A 21,525-nucleotide genomic window follows, 5' to 3' on the forward strand; every position below is an offset into this window, starting at 1 on the left:
CACCCCAAGCTCTTTTGGGTGATCTCAAGTCAAGAATAGAAGCTTACCCATGTAAGTTTTTACCTTTTTCCGAGCTTTTTTTCAGCTTTTTTTAGCTTCCATCGCGATTTCGCGACTTTCTGACGTAACTGGATAGTCCCGCCCTTAAAACTGCGGGAATGAAACAAATTACACGCTCCCGTTAACATACGTGCGGACGTGTTAAATTTATACCTTCCGCTAACTTGTTAGCGGAAGTCAAAAAAACTTAGTCATTTCAATCGTCTTAAGTTCTGGTACTGCTACTATCTAAATAAAATTGATTTTCCCGTTAACATACGTGCGGAAAGTGATATGTTGGAATAATAGGTCCGCCAGTTAAACTGCGGAAGGCAAATATGTGCTGCCGCATATTAAAGTGCGGACAGAACAAAGTTTTTTAGATTGATTGAGCTTATTTTGTTGATTGCAGCATAATGATACCTGAGGAAGTAAATAGGCCCAATATGGAGATTGTGCCTTCTGTGGATCTTACAAAAGCTTTCACCACTAGCCAAGTAAGTTTTGTTCAATTTAACAAGTTAGGCACTATGTGTAGGTCATGCGATGTATACTTAATTGAGTTTTTAAATGTTGTAGGCTTTTGAATCCTCCAAAGATCTTGTTAATTGGGCCAAAGCTGTAGGTAAAGAGCATGGCTATGTTATTATTATTCAGAAGTCGGACTATGGATCTGACAAAAGGAGGGCCGTGATGACACTAGGATGTGAGCGTGGCGGCAAATATAAACCATCCACATCGGTGTTAAAGCGAAATCGGACTGGAACTAAGAAGTGTAATTGTCCATTCAGGCTAAGGGCAAGGCGTAGTAATAAAGATAAAATGTGGACGGTGCTTGTGCATAGTGGGATCCATAATCATGACACTGCTGAGGTTTTGCAGGGTCACTCATATGTTGGCCGTCTAAATCCAGAGGAAAAGGCGATGGTGGGAGAAATGATTGAAGAAAGGGTCAAGGCCAGTGATATTTTGATTGCTATAAGGAAACACAACCCAACCAACTTGACTAGAATTAAACAGATTTACAATGAGAAGCAAGCATACAACAGGTTGAAGAGGGGATCGTTGACCGAGATGCAACACTTGATGAAGTTGTTGGAAGAACACAAATACGCACATTGGTCCAGGGTGCAGGATGGTACTGATGTGGTCAGATCTTTGTTTTGGGCACACCCTGATTCCATTCACTTATTCAATGAGTTTCCTCATGTTGTGATTCTGGATAGTACATACAAGACCAATAGGTACAGGATCCCTTTACTTGAGATGGTGGGGGTTACGTCGACAAATTTGACATACTCAATTGCTTTTGCGTACATGCAGAATGAGCAAAAGGATGAGGTTGTTTGGGCTGTGAATAGATTAAAAGACTTGATCATTAATAAGGACAATCTGCCGAAGGTCTTTGTTACAGACAAAGACCAAGTTTTGATGGAAGCATTGGAAACTGTTTTTCCCGCAGCTCGCTGTCTTCTATGTCAGTTTCATGTACTTAAGAGTGTAACTGGCGAGATGAAGAAACTTGTGAAAGACATTGAGACACGTGAAGACATTACTGATAGATGGAATCGATTGATGTATGCTGCCAACGAGGTTGAGTATGATAAAGCTGCCAGAGTACAACGCAAGCTCCGCAAACTGGCTCTGAAATGACAATAAATAAGGTCAATATACACATAGGCATACACATAATCGTAATGTAAGCCACATGGCAAAAACAAGTGTCAGTACCTCTAGAAATGCGAAGCGGTCGCCTTTGTACTCATCTGGGACCATGTAAGGGTGTGAGACCTTGATATACCAAGGAGTGTATTCGCCAGTGGTCTGAAAAGGGAAAGCAGCTTCTTCCGACAGATGGCAAATGTGATCATTCCAGTGCGCAAATCGACGATCACACTCCCGGCACGTAACTGACGATGGTGGGGGATCTGGCACATACTGGATCCGGCCAAACTGCCTGATGACTCGATCTGGGAGGTATGGGAATATCATCCCGGCATGCCTGATAAATCCCCTATACAAGGCAACCTGAGGGAAGGGCCAGTGATCATAGTGCTCTACATAAGGTCTCCAAATCACAGAACTGGCCGGAAACGTATCCAGGTTCATCCTCTTCTGCGCAACCTCAGTAGTCCCTCGAAGCGCCTCCCAAGTTAGTGCAACAGGCCTGTCTGGTGTGTAGGCAGGGTTGTCCCTGCGCTCAAACAATGATCCGGGGAAGTGGGCAAACACCCATGACTGCAAAAGAGAAAATGCCAAAGTATGATGCTAATTATTTAACAACAAACGTTTTAACAATAATTAGAAAGAAATAACAATACCTGCAGAAGAGATAAATAACCAGCAACAGACTTAGCACCATTCCTACTGGCCTCCCCGAGCTGACCATACAAGTAAGCCAAAGTGGCAGCTCCCCAATTCCACCTTGATGCATTCTCAACATCTTCAAACAGAGACAAATACACAGCACCAATATATGTGTTGCTCTTGTCACAGAAAAGGGTCATGTCAATCAACCGCAGCATATAAGCTCGGCATGCAGGAACTTCATTGTTGGCCTCTACGTGTTTCTCCACAATAGCTTGGAGAAAGCTAAAGCGAAGAGGTGGACCCCTACAAGCATCAAACTCCTCCATCACAAGCTCAATGTCCACATCAAGTAACTGAGCAACCGCAGGAGCCGCCTCTTCCCTAGTCGGGTTACCAAAGGAGAAGAACTCACCCTCTACGGGCAAGTGGAGTAATGCTGAGACATCTTCAAGTGTGATCGTCATTTCCCCCCAGGGTAAGTGGAAAGATGACGTCTCAGGATGCCATCGCTCAACAAAAGCAGAAATAATGCTCTGGTCAACACTCGGGCTTGTGCATTTCATCACCCACCGCAAACCTGCATTATGCACCGCACCCCTTATGTACCGAGCATGATGGACTACAGGATGACACATCCTCCCATGATTATAGGTCTTGAGCACACCTCTAGTCTCATAATTTGGCCGCTTGTATGACCTCCATATGTCACGAGCTATATGTTCGCCATACTTAGTCAACAAGCAAAGGTCAAACGGACCTCCCTCATACCACAACCTGTTCTCATCGTCCTCATCACCAGACTCCTCATCAAACTCCGCCTCGAGGTCAGCACCGACATCCTCCTCAGCCTCCTCCTCACCACTAGTCTCCTCCTCACCACTAGTCTCCTCCTCCGCCTCAGTGTCATCATCCGGCTGATCAGCCATAATCTCATCATCCTGCTGATCCTGTACAGCAGGCTCTTGTTCAGCATTCCTACCCCTTCCTCTACCCCTTCCTCTATTAGCCTCTTCTGACCGTTTGCGGTTAGAAGCATGAGTGGAGCTACGATCCCGTGGAGCAGTAGGTTCAGTAGAAGGACCAACAACACGGGCAGTTTTCCTAGGAGGCCTGAAAATTAAAAATACAAAAATTAATACTCATGCACAACAATTTATTAACATAAACAACAGTTTATTAACATAAACAACAGTTTGCTAACATAAAAAATAATTTATAAACATTCAGAGAAAATTCAGAGAGAATTAAAAAAAAATTGACAGGCTAACCGCACTTAAACTTGCGGTAGGTATAAAAGATTTGACAGGCTAACCGCACTTAAACTTGCGGTAGGTATAAAAGATTTGACAGGCGTACCGCACTTAAACATGCGGTAGGTATAAAACCTGTCCGCGGTTTAGAGTGCGGGAAAGTCACGAAACCTCCTCCCATTGCAGAATCAAATCGAGGGACTGAAATTTAACACGAAATACAACCTAAGCCTCGAAAACTTGTAAGAAATAACTTACATTGTTGTTCTTCTTGTGGGTTATGGGTTGTTGTTGTATTTTGTGGGTTACTCCTTCTTGACTTGGTCTCCTTCTTCCTCTTCTACTTCAACTTCTTCTTCTTACTTCTTCTTCTTACTGGTTGTCCTCCTTTCTCTTCCTCTTCTTGACTTGGTTGTGGGTTTGAAACTTTTGAAATTGGGTGGGAGAGGAAGATGGTATACGGTTGAAAGAGGGGGGAGGGTTTGTAGAGATAAGGTAGTTTTTTTTTTTAAATTTAAATTACTGAAGGGTATTTTAGTCTTTTCGCGTGTTTGGGGATGGCGGACTTAGCAAAAAAGGGGGCGCAAATAGTCTCTGCCTAATTAATAACTAATTTTTTTAAAAAAAGTTTTTATGTTTCCTAACTTGTTGAATTCATTTCAAAGAAAACTTGTTTAATCTTAATCCGTTCTTCCAACATCTTCATCCCCTGTCATTAGGGGTGGGAATAGGCTAGGCCTAGGTAGGCTTTGCTTAAATAGGCTTAGCCTGTTTAAAAATCTTAAGGCCTGAGCCTGGCCTATGGCCTATCAAAGGCTTTTTTTTCGAGCCTGGTCTGGGCCTTCCGAAAGCCTGGCTTGGCCTGGCAGCCTGTTTAAAGACCCGTTTCACAACAAGAGTTTTACGTTTGTTAATAAATTTATCTGTAAAGAAGTTATCAAACTTATAAGCTAACGGGTTAAATTATACTAAAATAATATTTTCAACAATCAGACTTACAATATTATCAGCTAATAGGTCGTGATGAAACTAAACGAGATTATGTTGGTTTCTTAGAGTTGAAGAGTCAATTTAAAATCACACGCCATATTAAGATATTTAAATACGTCATATATTTATTTTTAAAAAGACTTATAACTTTGAATCGTTATATAAGTCAATTTGCTTAAATATACTAAAATCTCAATAAGTATATAATATCAAGATATTATTATAAATTTTTAATATATAGACATCATCAAGGGTAAAATATATTTATACTTATCATATTTACAATTTACCAAAAAATACTAATCATATTTACTTAAATAGGCTAGCCTGTAAGGCTTACAAGGCTTGTTGAATGGCCTGAGCCTGGCCTTTTTAACTAAATAGGCTTTTCAAAAAGTCTAAGCCTTGGCTATTTACCAATTTGGTCTGGCCTGGCCTGGGCCTGTGGTAGGCTAGGCCATAGGCCCCTACGAACGGCCTGGCCTATTCCCACCCCTACCTGTCATGTTCATCTCTACGGAGACTTGAAGTTGAAGTGTCAAAACCTGAACGTTGATTTAATCCTAAAACTTATCTTTCTTGGTTTAATTGAAGATTCACTAAGTGTTAAATGAGATCGAGAAAACAAAGGCCAAACCTTCTTCCACCCCAACATCATCGCTCCCAAACCATTAAACCCTCCAAATGAACCGAGAACTATCAAGCATTCAAACCTTCAAATATTGAACCTTCAAACATCTGAATACATTAAGTTAGTACATTAGGGTTAATTTAATGTTAAGCAACTCAAATTTGAGGTGAAAATGAAGGAAAATAAAGAAAAATGAAATCTACATGAGCTTCATTAAACACATGGTAAGTTGGTGGGAGATCAAACTCTGACGAGGACTAAAAGTGGGTTATTTCCTGAAATAGAGAGTTGTGTTTCAGACTTTACCCTGACGAGGGATATATTAAGATCAAATTTTGCTTTTTAAGTTCATTTCAGTTTGAAAGTGAATTCGCCTCAGCATTCCGATTTACTATACACAAAAGTAAACGAAGCTTCCTTGTTGGGTTGAGTTGAATTTTATGTTGGACCCAACGACAATACAAACACACCCATAGTTAACATATTTTATGATGGCGGGGGTGTTGAAACATCTCATTACTAGTGTTTAAAAGCATGCACAATGGTGGTTGCTAAACACCATTTTCGCGAGCCCAAAATGCCACAAGGGATTTAAGTAATTTTACACACCTAATCATTCAAATTTTACTATAATGATTGTTTCTTATTTTTTTTCATAAGCAACCATATATTTATATTTTTTTATTTGCACTTAATGCGTGACTGACAATAAATTGTCAATGTAGGAGAAAGAAAAAAAATGTTATTTAATCTAAGAAATGGCTAAGTTATCATTGCTTCAGTAAACAGCTGTTCTTGAATTTAAACAACCACCAATTCCACCCCAGAATGCTTCAATAGGGAGAAAAACTAACACTACAGCATTTTCGGCCTTCTGCCGCGCACAGAAAACTGTGGGCTCATGTGAAAAAACCGTGGTTAAAAGCTTACCCCACGGTTTAGCTGCGGTTTTCCTGTCGTAGTGTATGCGGCCGTGGCCAAGCTCAAGTGCCACGGTTTTGTCAGTTTCAAGCCACGGTTTACTCAAAAACGTAAGACCACGGTTTTTTTTATACCGCGCTTCGTAAACCGTGGCTTTCGGTATTTTAGCCGCGGTTTACACAAAACTCTAAAGCCACGGTTAAATTTACACCGCACGTTCGTAACCGTGGCCTATATCATTGAGCCACGGTTTAGAAACTGTTGTCATGTTGATTTTAGCCACCATCTCTAGCAGCCTAAAAATACTGTAAGCATCAATTTGGACGCCCTTGTGTAAAGCTCTAGCAATTATCAAACTGGTGGAAAGGGAAATAGCACTAATTTAACAATGTACAATGTTATCTCAAAACAAATAACATTGTAAAATTTGACCTCAAAACAAATAGGACAGTTGTGATGCATTGCCCCCTTCCACACAAAGGTGTCTGACTTTCAGCAAAGTTGAGTGACAACAGCCTGCGCAAAAAATGAAAGCAACGATTAAGTAGGTGAAGCATTTTAAAACAGCAGCGTCACTCTTTACAAAAAAAATATATGAAAGAAAAATATTACTCACCACATTTGTAGCAATGGAAGAAATTTTCACTGCCTCCAGTTCTGTATTAAATACTTAAGAACCAATCAGTCTGAATTTTGTAAAAAACAGAGAACATATTGGAAAATTTGGAATTAAAGGCAAAAACAGAGAAATCTGGACTATGAGTATTACATGCTATGTAACGGAAATCTGGATGGTTTAACATTTCTTATAATAATTCATCACCAAACTACATGCTAAATTTAGCGAGGGAATAGGCACCAGCTTTGAACATCTTACACAAAATTCCTCAATTCCAAGATGAGTCACTTACATGATGTTCAAGGAGTTTACATGTCCCACAGAAGTAGTTGCCCATGTAAACACACCACAATTGATATAGTCCTGCTTAACCTGGAAGCACCAGAAATAAAGCACAAAAAAAAGAGTTAGTTCAAAGAAGAATCAAATTGATGCAAACATAATAGATAACTTGACACATAATGCTAACAATATAAATATCCAATGAAGAATTCAGCAGTCTCCAGTACCATATATATTGCCCAGTCAATATCTTTGAATGAATGCAACATAACCAGCAACCTTTTGCACCTTTCCACAAAACATGTAAAATTCATGTGGAGGGTTTCTATCTTTAATTGGAAAATAATGTAGTAAACAAAATACAAACTCACCTCAAGTTTTGGCCCCACAAAGTTAATATATCACCTGAATAAATCAGATAATTCGTTAGCATTGGCTCAATTGTCAGGAAAAAGAGCACAAAATTGAAGATTTTCAAATATGCACTGTTAAAATAAATGAGAATACCTATTTGACCTGATGGTGGGGAATATCATGTCTATACTTCTGATCTATGGTGATATCATTCTACACAAGAACAAGATAAAAAAAAAACGTAAGTTCCACAAAAAATAAAAGGGAGCTAATGGTATAGCATAACCATTACAGATATAATTCTACATTCTATGTCATAGATGATCTCAATTCCAAATCCCAACACCAACTTTAAACAATAAAATACATTGCATGGATACTAAAAGGCTAGGATAGCTATAAATAAAAGCTTATAAAATCTTCAGAACCAGCTTGGAACAACTCCAAGCATATAGATTAGAGACCTCACCAATTAACACCCAGCATAAGGATCATGAACCAGAATCATCAACTCAGTCATAAAAACCAAATCACCAAGCAAAGGTACACCATGACCCTTGTGCTGCAAAGGAAAGCACAGAAAAGATTAAATGTTAGAAATCTTGCAGCTGCTAAAGATCCAAGGAAACAAACAGCTTCAAGCCTATAACCCACCCCAACATGAAAACTAGAGCATAACAGTAATTATTCCAAGGACAACAAGCAACTATTCAATGATTTTAATTGCCAGCCCCACTTTCAATGACCCACAAGAGAACTGATTAAGCTACAGCAGAATTGCATTTCAAGATATCAATTGCGCAGTAAAACAAAAACTATTAACAAGATATCTATGATAACCCTATTGATATGATAACCCCAAAAGTAATAGTAATACAGACATAGGGACAGAGATAAAGATGGAAAGAAATGCGACTATGTCATGGAAAGAGATCAGAAAAACACCATATCTATCTAAAACCCTTTCATTCACTAGATCCTTCAGCTATCTATATTAGGGGTGGTGATCGATGTTGGCGATCTTACTTTGTGACTGCATCCAAAGAGCAAGGGGGCGATGGGAACGCGTTCGTGGAGGCGGGCGAGGGGGTTGGCGGAGTGGATGTCGTGGTCGCAGGAGATGCAGAGGGAAGAAGCGCCTGCCTTGCAGGTGACGGAGGTCGGAGCTTGCTCGCAGACCTAGCAGAGGGGGACGCACGGGTGGCAGGAGGCAAGGTTGTTGGCGGCGTGGATGGTGGAGTCGCAGGGAAAGCAGAGGAACGCCGGGTCGGCGCGGCAGAACAGGGTGGTAGGGATTTGATGTGATTTAGGGGTTTTTTCTTTCCTTATTACTTTTCAGTTTTTTTAATGAAAAATTAATCTTTGAGTGACAAAATTCAAAACACGGGAGGAGGGGGTATACAAAAGTTTTGGCGGAATGATTTTTAGTTTGGGCGGGCTTTAAGATGTTAATTTTATGCCACGGTTGTTAGTGGGGAAAGGTTTCCATGGTTAGAAAACCGTGGTCATCACCTGGCCACAATTATAACTATATTTTTTTTCATAAGCAACCATATATTTATATTTTTTTATTTGCACTTAATGCGTGACTGACAATAAATTGTCAATGTAGGAGAAAGAAAAAAAATGTTATTTAATCTAAGAAATGGCTAAGTTATCATTGCTTCAGTAAACCGCTGTTCTTGAATTTAAACAACCACCAATTCCACCCCAGAATGCTTCAATAGGGAGAAAAACTAAGTAATGTTGCTTAGCTATAAGCAACTAACCTAAGCAACCCGTTGTCATTGTGGATGCTCTAAGCACTAAGTGCTAACAATTAACAAGCGCCTATGTGTTGTGTTATCTCCTTTTTTGCATGTTGCGTCTATGCTATGTGCAACATGTCTCAGCTATAAGTATATATGAGTATGTTGGGGAACAAACTGAGTTTTTGTAATTTTTATGTTTAAGCAGTAATAGATCTCATGAGGTGACAATTTGATGCAACTATAACCTTAATTCTATTGTATAGTTACTCTCAAACATTAATTCTTGTATCATGTGTGACTTGTGAATGAATAAATATGTACGATTACTTATATAAAAAAAGGATGGTGAAGCTATATATTACAAAATGAAAAGTACAATCTCATTAATTGGGGGCTCTGTTTCTTTTTTCTTAAGTAAATTATAATTAAAAAATATAGTTATAATGAGTGAATTTTGTTCTAACGCTTCGTCAATTGAATCATCTGTAATCTATCTATATACATATGTAAAGGAGACTTGAGTTTTTGCACTCCTTTACATTAAATGCATTAAATAATAAAGCATTTCTTTTTATATTAATACCTTTAATAATAAAATTAAAAATTAAATAAAATTTCTTAAGTAAATAATCTATTCAACTACATACTAAAATCTTCTATATACTTATGCAAAGAAAATTTGAACAATAAAATTAAATACAGAAATAAATAATAAATTTCTTTTGTATTAAATACACTAAATTAAAAAATTGAAAACTAAAATAAAAACTACATCCACTTTATTATTCATTATATTAATTATTAATTGTTAAGCATTTCAATTGCCCATATTTAAATTTTTTTAAAATTAAATATTAAAATTAAAAAATTTTCAAGTTCTCTTATTGAAAATTAAATTATTTAAATTTTAATAATTTATTACAACTTGAGGTGAATTTTTTTAAAAATAATAATAATTGAAATTGGCCACCTTTACATTAATGACAATAATATATTTTTAATAATAATTTTCTTATATTCTTTACTAATTGTTAATAATAATTATAAATTAAAATTAAAATTATTTTAATTTTCGTTATTAATCATAAGTTGAGAAATTTTTCAAAAATAACAAATTCAACTTATTTTTTTTTTGAAAACGAAAGGAGTATTATTAATAATAAAGGTTCAAGCATGAGCAAGAAGCTCTCATGACAAAACATAGTATAAGAAATCACCCCTCCCAAGAAAACATAGCACTAAACCCCTCTGATTTCCCCACGAAACGGCTTCAAACGTAATCTTAAAGATGAGCCTCATCAAAACCTTGCTAAGGAAAACCCTGTGGGAAAAAACCTAGCAAGGAAAAAGAGTACCACATCCTTGAGATTGCCAATTTCGTACCCCTTACTCACTAAAACAATCTTGGGCCCTTTTACATCTATAAAATCAGCTCACCAAAATTTCTAATCCAAAACAGCATCTCTAGCATCCATTATATCAATCCAGATAAACAGCCCCAATCTTTTTCTAATTCCATTTACCTTGACCTTCCCAGTCTTACATATCTAGTTCCTCCTCAATCATCACCAATCATACAAATTATTTTGAAGAATGGTGTCTCACATACTTACAAATTCAACTTATTACTATTTCTTTATTAAGAAATAATGTTAAAAAATATTTGAAAATTAAAAAATGTCTCTATATGGTATTTATTATTACTATACCGAATGTATGTATTATTTGAAAAATATTCTTTAAATATGATTTTTATCTATTATATAGATGTAAAAATAACTTGAGGAATTTACTCAAAAAAAAAAACTTGAGGAAGAATAATAGAGAAAAATAATTATAAAAAAAATTGAATAAATTTAAGTTTACTAAATATTATTCTAAAATATTAAAATTATGACTCATTATAGTTATAATTTTTAAAGTTAAAATTATTTCATTTTTGATAAAAAAAAAAAGTATAAAAAATGTTATTATAACTTATATTAAAACCTTATTACTTGATTTAAAATATTTCAAATTCACTTAAAGGATTTTTCAAATGATTAAATAAATAAATTATTAAATTATTTTTTAAGGATAAGTTATGATTAAAAAACAGAATAACATCTGGGGATAACATTCTCTCTAACTGAGTATCAATGTTTACAACCGGATATATGATAAATCAGTCTCTCTGCAATTGAAACCACAATAATAAACCCAAAACAGAGAACCCAAAACAATAGAATATGTTACAACCAAAGTTTCTAAAATTAATTCAATGCTAATTATTAAATATCAATTACTAAATTTGAGTGATATTATTTATTTACGAAAATAGATATTTTGTACGAGCAATTTAATACACCAAAAATATTATTTTGATGTCTCAACACGGTTTTTTATTATATTTATAATAAAAAATAATTTTTATATTTAGTAATTTAATTACACTATAATAATTTTTATACAATATTAAAAAAAGTAGTGTAAATAAACCCGTGCAACGCACGGGTATTATTTCTAGTATAAAGTATTTCTAAAAAGGTGTACAATTATATCAACTCCATGTCTTCAAGATTATGGGTCCAATATCCCAACTATAACGGGGACGAAAATAACATCTTAGATTTTAATTATGCTACAACCTTAAATGATAAGCAATTTTTCTCATACTAATAATGCCCATTGTATTTGTAGGGTCTTACGTTCTCATACACAATTATAGTAAAATCAATTAAGTTCAAATAAAGTTTGGTCCAAATTCAATTATGCTAATACCAATTGTATTTGTAGGATTTCATGTTCTCATACACAATTTTAGTAAAATCAATTAAGTTCCAAGCAATTCTGATCAAAATCAATTCTGCCAATACCAATTGTATTAGTAGGGTCCCTGAGGGTGCAATTGTTTACACAATCCCAGATAAACAAAATACAACAACTGATCCTTGGTTGCAGTACTGTGATTCATGGCATGCTTGCTGGAATACTTCAACTGCTCCAGCTTGCAACATCCGACCATCTGTCCCAAGAGGAAGAACAACTAGTTGATGCTCTTATTGTTCGTGATCACTGGCTTTAGGCTGTTCTCCGTGCCGCAAAGCTCACACTTAAGGAGAACGAGGTTCGACCACCACGTCGGTGCCAGGTTGTGCAGGTCGAACTTGTTCCCCTCAATGAAATGCTCCAACTCGTTGAACTTCTCCTCCAGATTGAACGTAATCTCGCGATGCTCGTCGCAGCGCTAGCAGATTACGGTCCCTGTGATGGTCGTCATGCCTTGTGACCTCAGGTGGTCGAGGTTGTGAATGGCGGTGCGTTTTGATGTGGCCCATGGGTATGGTGTGAGATGCAATAAAGTAACACAAGAAAGGGGGGTTTGAATTGTGTTCTTGAAAATTACTTTTTAAAACTTTGTTTTATGAAAAGATTATTAGTTCTTAGGCAAAACGTTTAAGAGTGACTTTTCACAAATTGTTTAGTGCAGCGGAAGTAAAACAGTAAACAGAACAGAACGATCAGCACACAGAGATTTATACTGGTTCACCCTAAACAATTGGGCTACGTCCAGTACTTGGCCACCACCAAGATTTTCACTAGCAAGTACCAAGGACTTCTCCAATACAAGTATTATCCAGGACTTCTCCAAGTATTATCACGGACTTCTCCAAGTATTCTGCAGGACTCCTCCTATAAGTATTGTACATGACTTCTCCTAAATCTTACAAAGATTTATGATACTCTACAATGGTTCTCTTCTTTCAAGAGTGAGGGTAGAGACTTTATGGCGCTGGAACTCTATGTGTTTGGGTTCATATTTGACTATTGAATTCACTTCAGAGTTACTACAATAGTGTGAAGAGAATAAAAGATGTGACTCTTTTAAGGTACGAGGTTTTCTCTTCCACTGGGCAGAATTTATGACCTGTGTTTGACACTTGGGAATATCTGCTCAAGCTTTGAATGCTGTTGAGAAGTTTGAATATGAATGCTTGAATGCTTAGATTCTCAGAGTTAATTCTTCTTGTCTTCAGATCTTCAAGGATCTCTTAAATACTTGCTTGCTAGTGTTGTAGCCGTTGTGAGACACAATCCAACCGTTGAGATAGTCGTTGAGTTTTGATATCGGACCGTTGATTCAATTGGCTTGGTTGGTAGCTTCATTAAATGTTACTTCTGAAGCAAGTCTATCCTTTAGCTTGAAAGGTGATGTTTGTCAGCTAGTAGGTGGTGATAGACTTTGGGCTACTTTTCAGATAAGAGACAATTTGGCAATTTGATGTTGACGGCTTGTACTTTTCCTCGTTGGTCAGCGTGCCTTTTGCTAAAGCAAGGTTTGTCTTCATCTGATTTAGTTTGAATGAAATTCAAGTGATTGTCATAAGATTTGAATGTGACACAACTGGTTGAAATCAAACTGAGTCTTTGGCGCTCAAAATATTGCTTGAAATATCTGACTGATGATGTGTCATTGAACGATCAGAATTTTCAACTAGGGTACAGTAGTTGCAAGGTTCCTTCTTTTCCCGGAGAAAAAATTTCTTCTTAATAAATGACAGAACGTTGAGGCGTGTGATATAGAGCCAAGTTTCTCCTGTAATTAAGAATGTTATCAGTGAATAAATTTTCAAAGAAACTTCTATTATAAAATTGTTATGATCAAAATAAGATTTAAAAAACGTTATGATGCGTTTGAACTTAACATGGTGGGGGTATGGTCTCGATCCTCATGTCCCTCTTACGACGAACTGGGCGAGGAGGAGGGTTAGAGGATGAAGCTTGGGCTCTTCTTTAAGGATCCCGGGCTTCTCCAAAGCTTGATTCTTATGATGAAGACTCGTCTATAAGAACAAGTATAGGCTCTTGGGATGGTTGGTTGAGAGGGAGATCAAAAGAAGGGTATAATGGGGGGGGGGTGCTAAAAAGGGGTATAGTGGGGGTGCTAAAAAGTATGACTCTTGATTGTGGGGTGGATACATGAATGGTGGTGGTGGTGGTGGTGGTAGTGGTCGTCGTAATGGGATGTAATAAAAAAGGGAATGGTTTGGTGATGCCGGTGAAGGTGGCAGCAGTGGTGGTGGGATGTAATGAAAAGGGGGAGGGTGTGGTGGTGTTGGTGATTGAGACGTTAGCCGCGATGATGATGACGACACTGAGAGTGTGAGTGTGAGCCAATCGTCTTGGGGTTCTTGATGAATTGATCGAGAGGCCACGATGAAGGTAAGAGAAGTTGGGAAAAAGAAGTTAGGGCAATGATGCGAGCAAGAAGAAAAGATTGATGAAAACAAAGTCAAGTGTATGAAGCCATATATAATCAGTTAAGGAAAAAGTAACAACCATTGTGATGAAGAGGAGATAAAATAGGGGAAACGAAAGTAATCAAGACAATTAATGTACCCATCCTAGATAGAATTTTTTGAATTTGAAAAGAACATCTTTGATTATGAGTCTTCTTGATCAATTGAAGATAACAACCCAAAAATAAATTAAAGTATTAATTAAGAGTTGTCTAATTTATCTTATAGACCAATATAATTATTCATAAAAAATAATTTAAAATATTGTTAAAATTTTAACCCAGTTTTCCTAAATATTTGGCTCACCTAAAAATGTGGTAAAAAAACCCATCGAGTATGAATTCATTGACTAACTTCACTGATTGGTGGATTCCATTACTAGCTTCTTAATTTTAGCAGTTTAATATGATTATTTACTTAATTAATTGTGAGTTCTAAACTTTCCATGATTGTTTTTATCTTGAAAAAATTTGGCATTCAAGTTAAGAGTTTTTCGTCCAAAACAGATTGATTTTACCTTAATTACTTTATGTTTCAATAAACTATTATTTATTGTAAATAATAACCATTAGGTAAGATATCCTGCACCAACTCACATAGAGTAGCTTTTGGATCCTTGCGTTGACGATTTTCTCTACTAGGGTTTCATGTAGAGGCGTCGGAGTATAGTGAATTAAGTCTGCTTTCGCCGCGTTTTAGCTTCCGATTGTTTTCCTGGTCGTGCTTGGCATCTCCTTGGTGCTGGTTGTGGGGTCTTATCCGGGGGCTGTTTTCAAAATTCTGATGGCGGGGGCGTCGCATCTGACGAGGAATGTGGAAGAGGTTGGGCCGGAGGAGACACTGATTGTCTTTTTTGAGGATAAAGATGTGGCGGAGGCGTTGGCTGGTTATGAGAACTATTTGGCGGGGAGGCTGGTGATTGACAAACCCATATATAAAGGGTCCCTACAAAGTGCCATTGATAATATTTGGTGTAGTCCAGATAAGTTCCAGGTGGAAGAAGTGAGGGTGACGACTTATGTTTTCCACTTGAAGGAGGATAAGGATATCAAACACATTCTTCAAGGCAGTCCGTGGATTTTTCAGAATTCATGTTATTTGGTGCAACCGTGGAACAGGCACATTGGCTGTGTGGACATGAGCTTTAAGAATTCTACGGTGTGGGTGCAATTGTGGGGACTTCCAGCGCATTGTCGTACTAAGAAGATGAGTATGAAGGTTGGGGCTCACATTGGCAAGGTACTGGATGTAGACATTTTTTAGATGCAGGATAAGCGGAGTGTTGTGAAGGTGTTGGTGGAGATGGAAGTGGAGCGGCCTCTTTAGGATGGAATTAACTCGGGAAGCCATTAGGATGGTTGTACTTCTGTGGAATTAACGGTCATGGGGATCATTTTTGTCCTTTGGCGGCGCGAGCAGAGACAGATGATTCCATTAAGCTAGGAATTTGAGCCCCTCTCTGCGTGCTTTAGCCATGGGAAAGCGGCAGAGTAGATCGTCGAAGGCAAAATCACGTGATGATGGTGGACAAGATGGTGCACAATGTAAAAGAGTTTTTCTTTCCAAAGACCTTAGCGATGTTTGCTAGCCTATCTATAGGGAATAAACCAAGGGAAGGGGTGGAGGTGGAGCTGAAAATGGAGTTGGAGTTGGTGATAGGGGTCATGTGGTTCAATGTCGGCGCATGAGGTGAGTGGAGGTGTGCTTTCCTCCCAGGTAGCTACTGATAATGTGGATGAGGGGCATGTTGGGATGGAAAACCGAGGAAGTTCGACTAGTTAGGCGTGAACAACTATTTCAAATCCTATAGATGGTAGGAAGGTTGTGGATGAGGTGTCTTGTGACCTCAGGTGGTCGAGGCTGTGAATGGCGGTGCACTTTGATGTGGCCCATGGGAATGGTGGGGTTATGGTCTCGATCCTCACGTGCCTCTTTCGACGAACTAGGGGAGGATGAGGGTTAGAGGATGAAGCCCGAGCTCTTCTTCAAGGAGCCCGGGATTCTCAGAAGCTTGATTCTTTTGAAGAAGATCGTCTATAAGAACAAGTTTATGCTCTTGGGAGGGTGGGTTGAGAGGGAAATCAAAAGAAGGGTATAGTCGGGGTGCTAAAAAGTATGATTCTTGATTGTGGGGTGGATACATGAATGGTGGTGGTGGTGGTGTTAGTTGTAGTGGTAATAGGAAGTAATGAAAAGGGAATGGTTTGGTGATGCTAGTGAAGGTGGCAGCGGTGGTGGTGGGATGTATTGAAAAGGGGGAGGGTGTGGCGGTGTTGGTGATTGAGACGTTAGCGGCGGTGATGATGACTACACTGAGAATGTGAGTGTGAACCAATCGTCTTGGGGTTCTTGATGAATTGATCGAGAGGCCACGATGAAGGTAAGAGAAGTAGGGAAAAAGAAGTTAGGGAAATGATGCGAGAAAGAAGAAAGGATTGATGAAAGCAAGGTCAAGTGTATGAAGCCATATATAATCAGTTAAGGAAAAAGTAACAACTATTGTGAAGAAGAGGAGATAAAATAGGGGAAACAAAAGTAACCAAGACATTTAATGTACTCATCCTAGATAGAATTTTTTGAATTTGAAATGAACATCTTCGATTATGAGTCTTCTTTATCAATTGAAGATAACAGTCTAAAAACAAATTAAAGTACTAATTAAGAGTTGTCTAATTTATCTTATAGACCAATATAAATATTCATAAATAATAATTTTAAATTTTGTAAATTTGTTAACCCACTTATCCTAAATATTTGGCTCACCTAAAAATGTGGTAAAAAAAACCCATCGAGTATGAATTCATTGGCTAACTTCACGGATTGATGGATTCCATTACTAGCTTCTTAATTTTAGCAGTTTAATGTGGTTATCTTCAAAAAATTTGGCATTCAAGTTGAGAGTTTTTCGTCCAAAACAAATTGATTTTACTTAAAGTACTTTATGTTTCAATAATATATTATTTACCGTAAATAATAACCATTAGGTAAGATATCCTACACCAATTCACATAGAGTAGCTTTTGGACCCTTGTGTTGACGATTTTCTCTGCTAGGGTTTCATGCAGAGACGTCGGCGTATAGTGAATTGAGTCTGCTTTCGTCACGTTTTAGCTTGTGGGGTCCTGTCCGGGGTCTGTTGTCAAAATTCTGATGGCGGCGCCTGGGGCATCGCGTCTGACGAGAATGCAAAGGGGGTTGGGCTGGAGGATACGCTGATTGTCTTTTTTTAGGATAAAGGTGTGGCGGAGGCGTTGGCTGGTTATGAGAACTATTTGGTGGGGAGGCTGTTGATTGACAAACTCATACATAAAGGGTCCCTACTAAGTGCCATGGATAATATTTGGTGTAGTCCAGATGGGTTCTAGGAGGAAGAAATGGGGGTGAAGACTTATGTTTTCACTTGAAGGAGGATAAGGATATCAAACGCATTCTTCAAAGCAGTCCGTGGATTTTTCAGAATTCATGGTTGGTGAAACCGTGGAACAGGCACATTGGTCGTGTGGACATGAGCTTTACGCATGCTATGGTGTGGGTGCAATTGTGGGGACTTCCAGCGCATTGTTGTACTAAGAAGATGAGTATGAAGGTTGGGGCTCACATTGACAAGGTACTAGATGTAGAAATTTTTGAGATGTAGGATAAGCGGAGTGTTGAGAAGCTGTTGGTGGAGATGGAAGTGGAGGGACCTCTTTGGGATGGAATTAACTCGGGAAGCCATAAGGATGGTCGTACTTATGTGGAATTATTGGTCAAGGGGATCGTTTTATTCCTTTGGCGGTGCGAGCGGAGACGGATGATTCCATTAAACTAGGAATCTGATCCCCTCACTGCGTGCTTTGGCCATGGGAAAGCGGCATAGTAGGTTGTCGAAGGAAAAACCACGTAATGATCATGGACGAGATGGTGCACAATGTAAAAGAGTTTTCTTTCCAAAGATTTTAGCGAAGTTTACTAGCCTATCCATGGGGTATAAATCAAGGGAAGAGGTGGAGGTGGAGCTGAAGAGGGAGTTAGAGTTGGTGATGGGGGTTCTGTGGTTCAATGTCGACGAAGGAGGTGGGTGGAGGTGTGATTTCCTCCCAGGTAGCTATTGATAATGTGGATGAGGGGCATGTTGGGATGGAAAACCGAGGAAGTTCTGCTACTGAGGCGTGAATAACTATTTCAAATCCTAAAGGTGGTAGGAAGGTTGTGGATGAGGTGTCTTGTGACCTCAGGTGGTCGAGGCGGTGAATGGCGGTGCCCTTTGATGTGGTCCATGGGAATGGTGCGGGTATGGTCTCAATCCTCATGTCCTTCTATCGACGGATTGGATGAGGAGGAGGGTTAGAGGATGAAGCACGGGCTCTTCTTGAAGGAGCACAGACTTCTCCAAAGCTTGATTCTTATGACGAAGACTCGTCTATTAGAACAAGTATAGGCTCTTGGGATGGTGGGTTGAGCCGGAAATCAAAAGAAGGGTATAGTGGGGGTGCTAAAAAGTATGATTCTTGATTGTGGGGTGGATACATGAATGGTGGTGGTGGTGGTGTTAGTTGTAGTGGTAATAGGAAGTAATGAAAAGGGAATGGTTTGGTGATGCCAGTGAAGGTGACAGCGGTGGTGGTGGGATGTATTGAAAAGGGAGAGGGTGTGGCGGTGTTGGTGATTGAGACGTTAGTGGCGGTGATGATGACGACACTGAGAATGTGAGTGTGAACCAATCGTCTTGGGGTTCTTGATGAATTGATCGAGACGCCACGATGAAGGTAAGAGAAGTAGGAAAAAAGAAGTTAGGGAAATGATGCGAGAAAGAAGAAAGGATTGATGAAAGCAAGGTCAAGTGTATGAAGCCATATATAATCAGTTATGGAAAAAGTAACAACCATTGTGATGAAGATGAGATAAATAGGGAAACGAAAGTAATCAAGACATTTAATGTACTCATCCCAGATAGAATTTTTTGAATTTGAAAAGAAATCTTTGATTATGAGTCTTCTTGATTAGTTGAAGATAACAGCCCAAAAACAAATTAAAGTATTAATTAAGAGTTGTCTAATATATCTTATAGACCATTATTTATATTCATAAAAAATAATTTAAAATTTTGTACATTTGTTAATCCACTAATCCTAAATATTTGGTTCACCTGAAAATGTGGTAAAAAATACCATCGAGTATGAATTCATTGGCTAACTTCTCAGATTGGTGGATTCCATTACTAGCTTCTTAATTTTAGCAGTTTAAGGTGGTTATTTACTTAATTAATTGTGAGTTTTAAAATTTTGATGATTGTTTTTATCTTGAAAAAAATTTGGCATTCAAGTTGAGAGTTTTTCGTCCAAAACATATTGATTTTACTTAAAGTACTTTATGTTTCAATAAAATATTATTTACTGTAAATAATAACCAGTAGGTAAGATATCTTGCACCGATTCACATAGAGTAGCTTTTGGATCCTTGCGTTGAAGGTTTTCTTTCTTAGGGTTTCATGCAAAGGCATCGGCGTATCGTGAATTGAGTCCGCTTTTATCGCGTTTTAGCTTCTAATCCTTTTCCTGGTCGTGCTTGGCATCGCCTTGGTGCTGGTTGTGGGGTCATGTCCGGGGGATGTTGTCAAAATTCTGATGGCGGCTGCGGGGGCGTCGCGTCTGACGAGGAATGCAGAGGAGGTTGGGCCGGAGGAGACACTAATTGTCTTTTTTGAGGATAAATATGAGAACTATTTGGTGGGGAGGCTGGTGATTGACAAACCCATACTTAAAGGGTCCCTACAAAGTGCCATTGATAATATTTAGTGTAGTCCAGATGGGTTCCAGGCGGAAGAAGTGGGGGTGAAGACATATGTTTTCCACTTAAAGGAGGATAAGGATATCAAACGCTTTCTTTAAGGCAGTCCGTTGATTTTTCTGAATTCATGGTTGTTGGTGCAACCGTGGAACATGCACATTGGCCGTGTGGACATGAGCTTTAAGCATTCTATGGTGTAGGTGCAATTGTGGGGAATTCCAGCGCATTGTCGTACTCAGAAGATGGGTATGAAGGTTGGGGCTCACATTGGCATGACACTAGATGTAGACATTTTTGAGATGCAGGATAAGCGAAGTGTTGTGAAGGTGTTGGTGGAGATGGAAGTGGAACGGCCTCTTTGGGATGAAATTAACTCGGGAAGCCATAAGGATGGTCGTACTTCTGTGGAATTATTGGTCATGGGGATCAGTTTTGTCCTTCGGCGCCGCGAGCGAAGACGGATGATTCCATTAAACTAGGAGTCTGAGACCCTCACTGCGTGCTTTAGCCATGAGAAAGCGGTAGAGTAGGTCTTCGAAGGCAAAAACACGTGATGATCGTGGACAAGATGGTGCACAATGTAAAAGAGTTTTCTTTCCAAAGATCTTAGCGAAGTTTGCTTGCCTATCTATGGGGAATAAACCAAGGGAATGGGTGGAGGTGGAGCTGAATAGGTAGTTGGAGTTGGTGATGGGGGGCCTGTGGTTCAGTGCCGGCGCAGGAGGTGGGGGAGGTGTGCTTTCCTCTCAGGTAGCTACTGATTATGTGGATGAGGAGCATGTTGGGATGGAAAAGCGAGGGAGTTCTGGTAGTGAGGCGTGAGCAACTATTTCAAATTTTATTGATGGTAGGAAGGTTGTGGATGGGTGTCTAAGGAGGAGGTGTGGATGAGGGGCAGTTTACCAGGAGGAGGTGCGGCTTGCCGTTAAACATATGAAACCAACAGTAGCTCTAGGGCCAGATGGTTTACCTGCATTATTCTATCATAGGTATTGGTTTGTGATTGAAGATGATATTGCAGGAGTAGTACTGGTTGTGTTCAATGATGGAGAGATCCCGAATGTTTTAATGATACATTTATTTGTTTGATTCGAAAGGTGAAGAGGCCAAAGCATACTATTGAATTCCGACCAATTTCCCTCTGTAATGTCCTCTTTAAAATCATCACAAAGACAATTGCAAAGAAGTTGAAGTTGGTCGTTCCTCAGATTGTTATGCCATTTCAGAGTGATTTTGTCCCAGGAAGGTTGATCACGAATAATGCTTTGATTGCTTTTGAAACCTTTCATTATATGCGGAAGAACACTAAGGGGAAGAAGGGGGTGGTGGG

At 38.7% G+C, this 21,525-nt stretch overlaps 3 protein-coding genes and 1 long non-coding RNA gene across 4 annotated transcripts; 2 read left to right on the plus strand and 2 right to left on the minus strand.

Moving 5' to 3' along the window:
- Positions 1-455: 455 nt before the first annotated feature.
- LOC130725356 (protein FAR1-RELATED SEQUENCE 5-like) lies at positions 456-1,692 on the plus strand. The gene is made up of 2 exons (XM_057576593.1): positions 456-536; positions 619-1,692. The coding sequence occupies exons 1-2, from the start codon at positions 456-458 to the stop codon at positions 1,690-1,692; spliced, it is 1,155 nt and encodes a 384-aa protein (XP_057432576.1).
- A 12-nt stretch (positions 1,693-1,704) lies between these two features.
- Positions 1,705-4,016, minus strand: LOC130725357 (protein MAIN-LIKE 1-like). Its single transcript, XM_057576595.1, has 3 exons — positions 3,858-4,016; positions 2,361-3,459; positions 1,705-2,277 (listed from the first exon to the last, which is right to left on the minus strand). Coding segments are annotated over exons 1-3 (1,674 nt in total). The 5' UTR covers positions 3,860-4,016.
- A 2,052-nt stretch (positions 4,017-6,068) lies between these two features.
- Positions 6,069-8,835, minus strand: LOC130723969 (uncharacterized). The gene is made up of 8 exons (XR_009014407.1): positions 8,423-8,835; positions 7,866-7,958; positions 7,550-7,609; positions 7,414-7,447; positions 7,270-7,330; positions 7,053-7,132; positions 6,758-6,798; positions 6,069-6,657 (listed from the first exon to the last, which is right to left on the minus strand). It is a non-coding gene; the product is annotated as an uncharacterized LOC130723969 (long non-coding RNA).
- A 6,374-nt stretch (positions 8,836-15,209) lies between these two features.
- On the plus strand, positions 15,210-15,689 carry LOC130725358 (uncharacterized). Its single transcript, XM_057576596.1, has one exon. It carries the CDS (start codon positions 15,210-15,212, stop codon positions 15,687-15,689), a length of 480 nt encoding a protein of 159 aa, XP_057432579.1.
- Positions 15,690-21,525: the final 5,836 nt, after the last annotated feature.

The sequence above is a fragment of the Lotus japonicus genome, chromosome 6 (assembly GCF_012489685.1).
Source record: "Lotus japonicus ecotype B-129 chromosome 6, LjGifu_v1.2".
In the NCBI taxonomy this organism is placed as follows: domain Eukaryota; kingdom Viridiplantae; phylum Streptophyta; class Magnoliopsida; order Fabales; family Fabaceae; genus Lotus; species Lotus japonicus.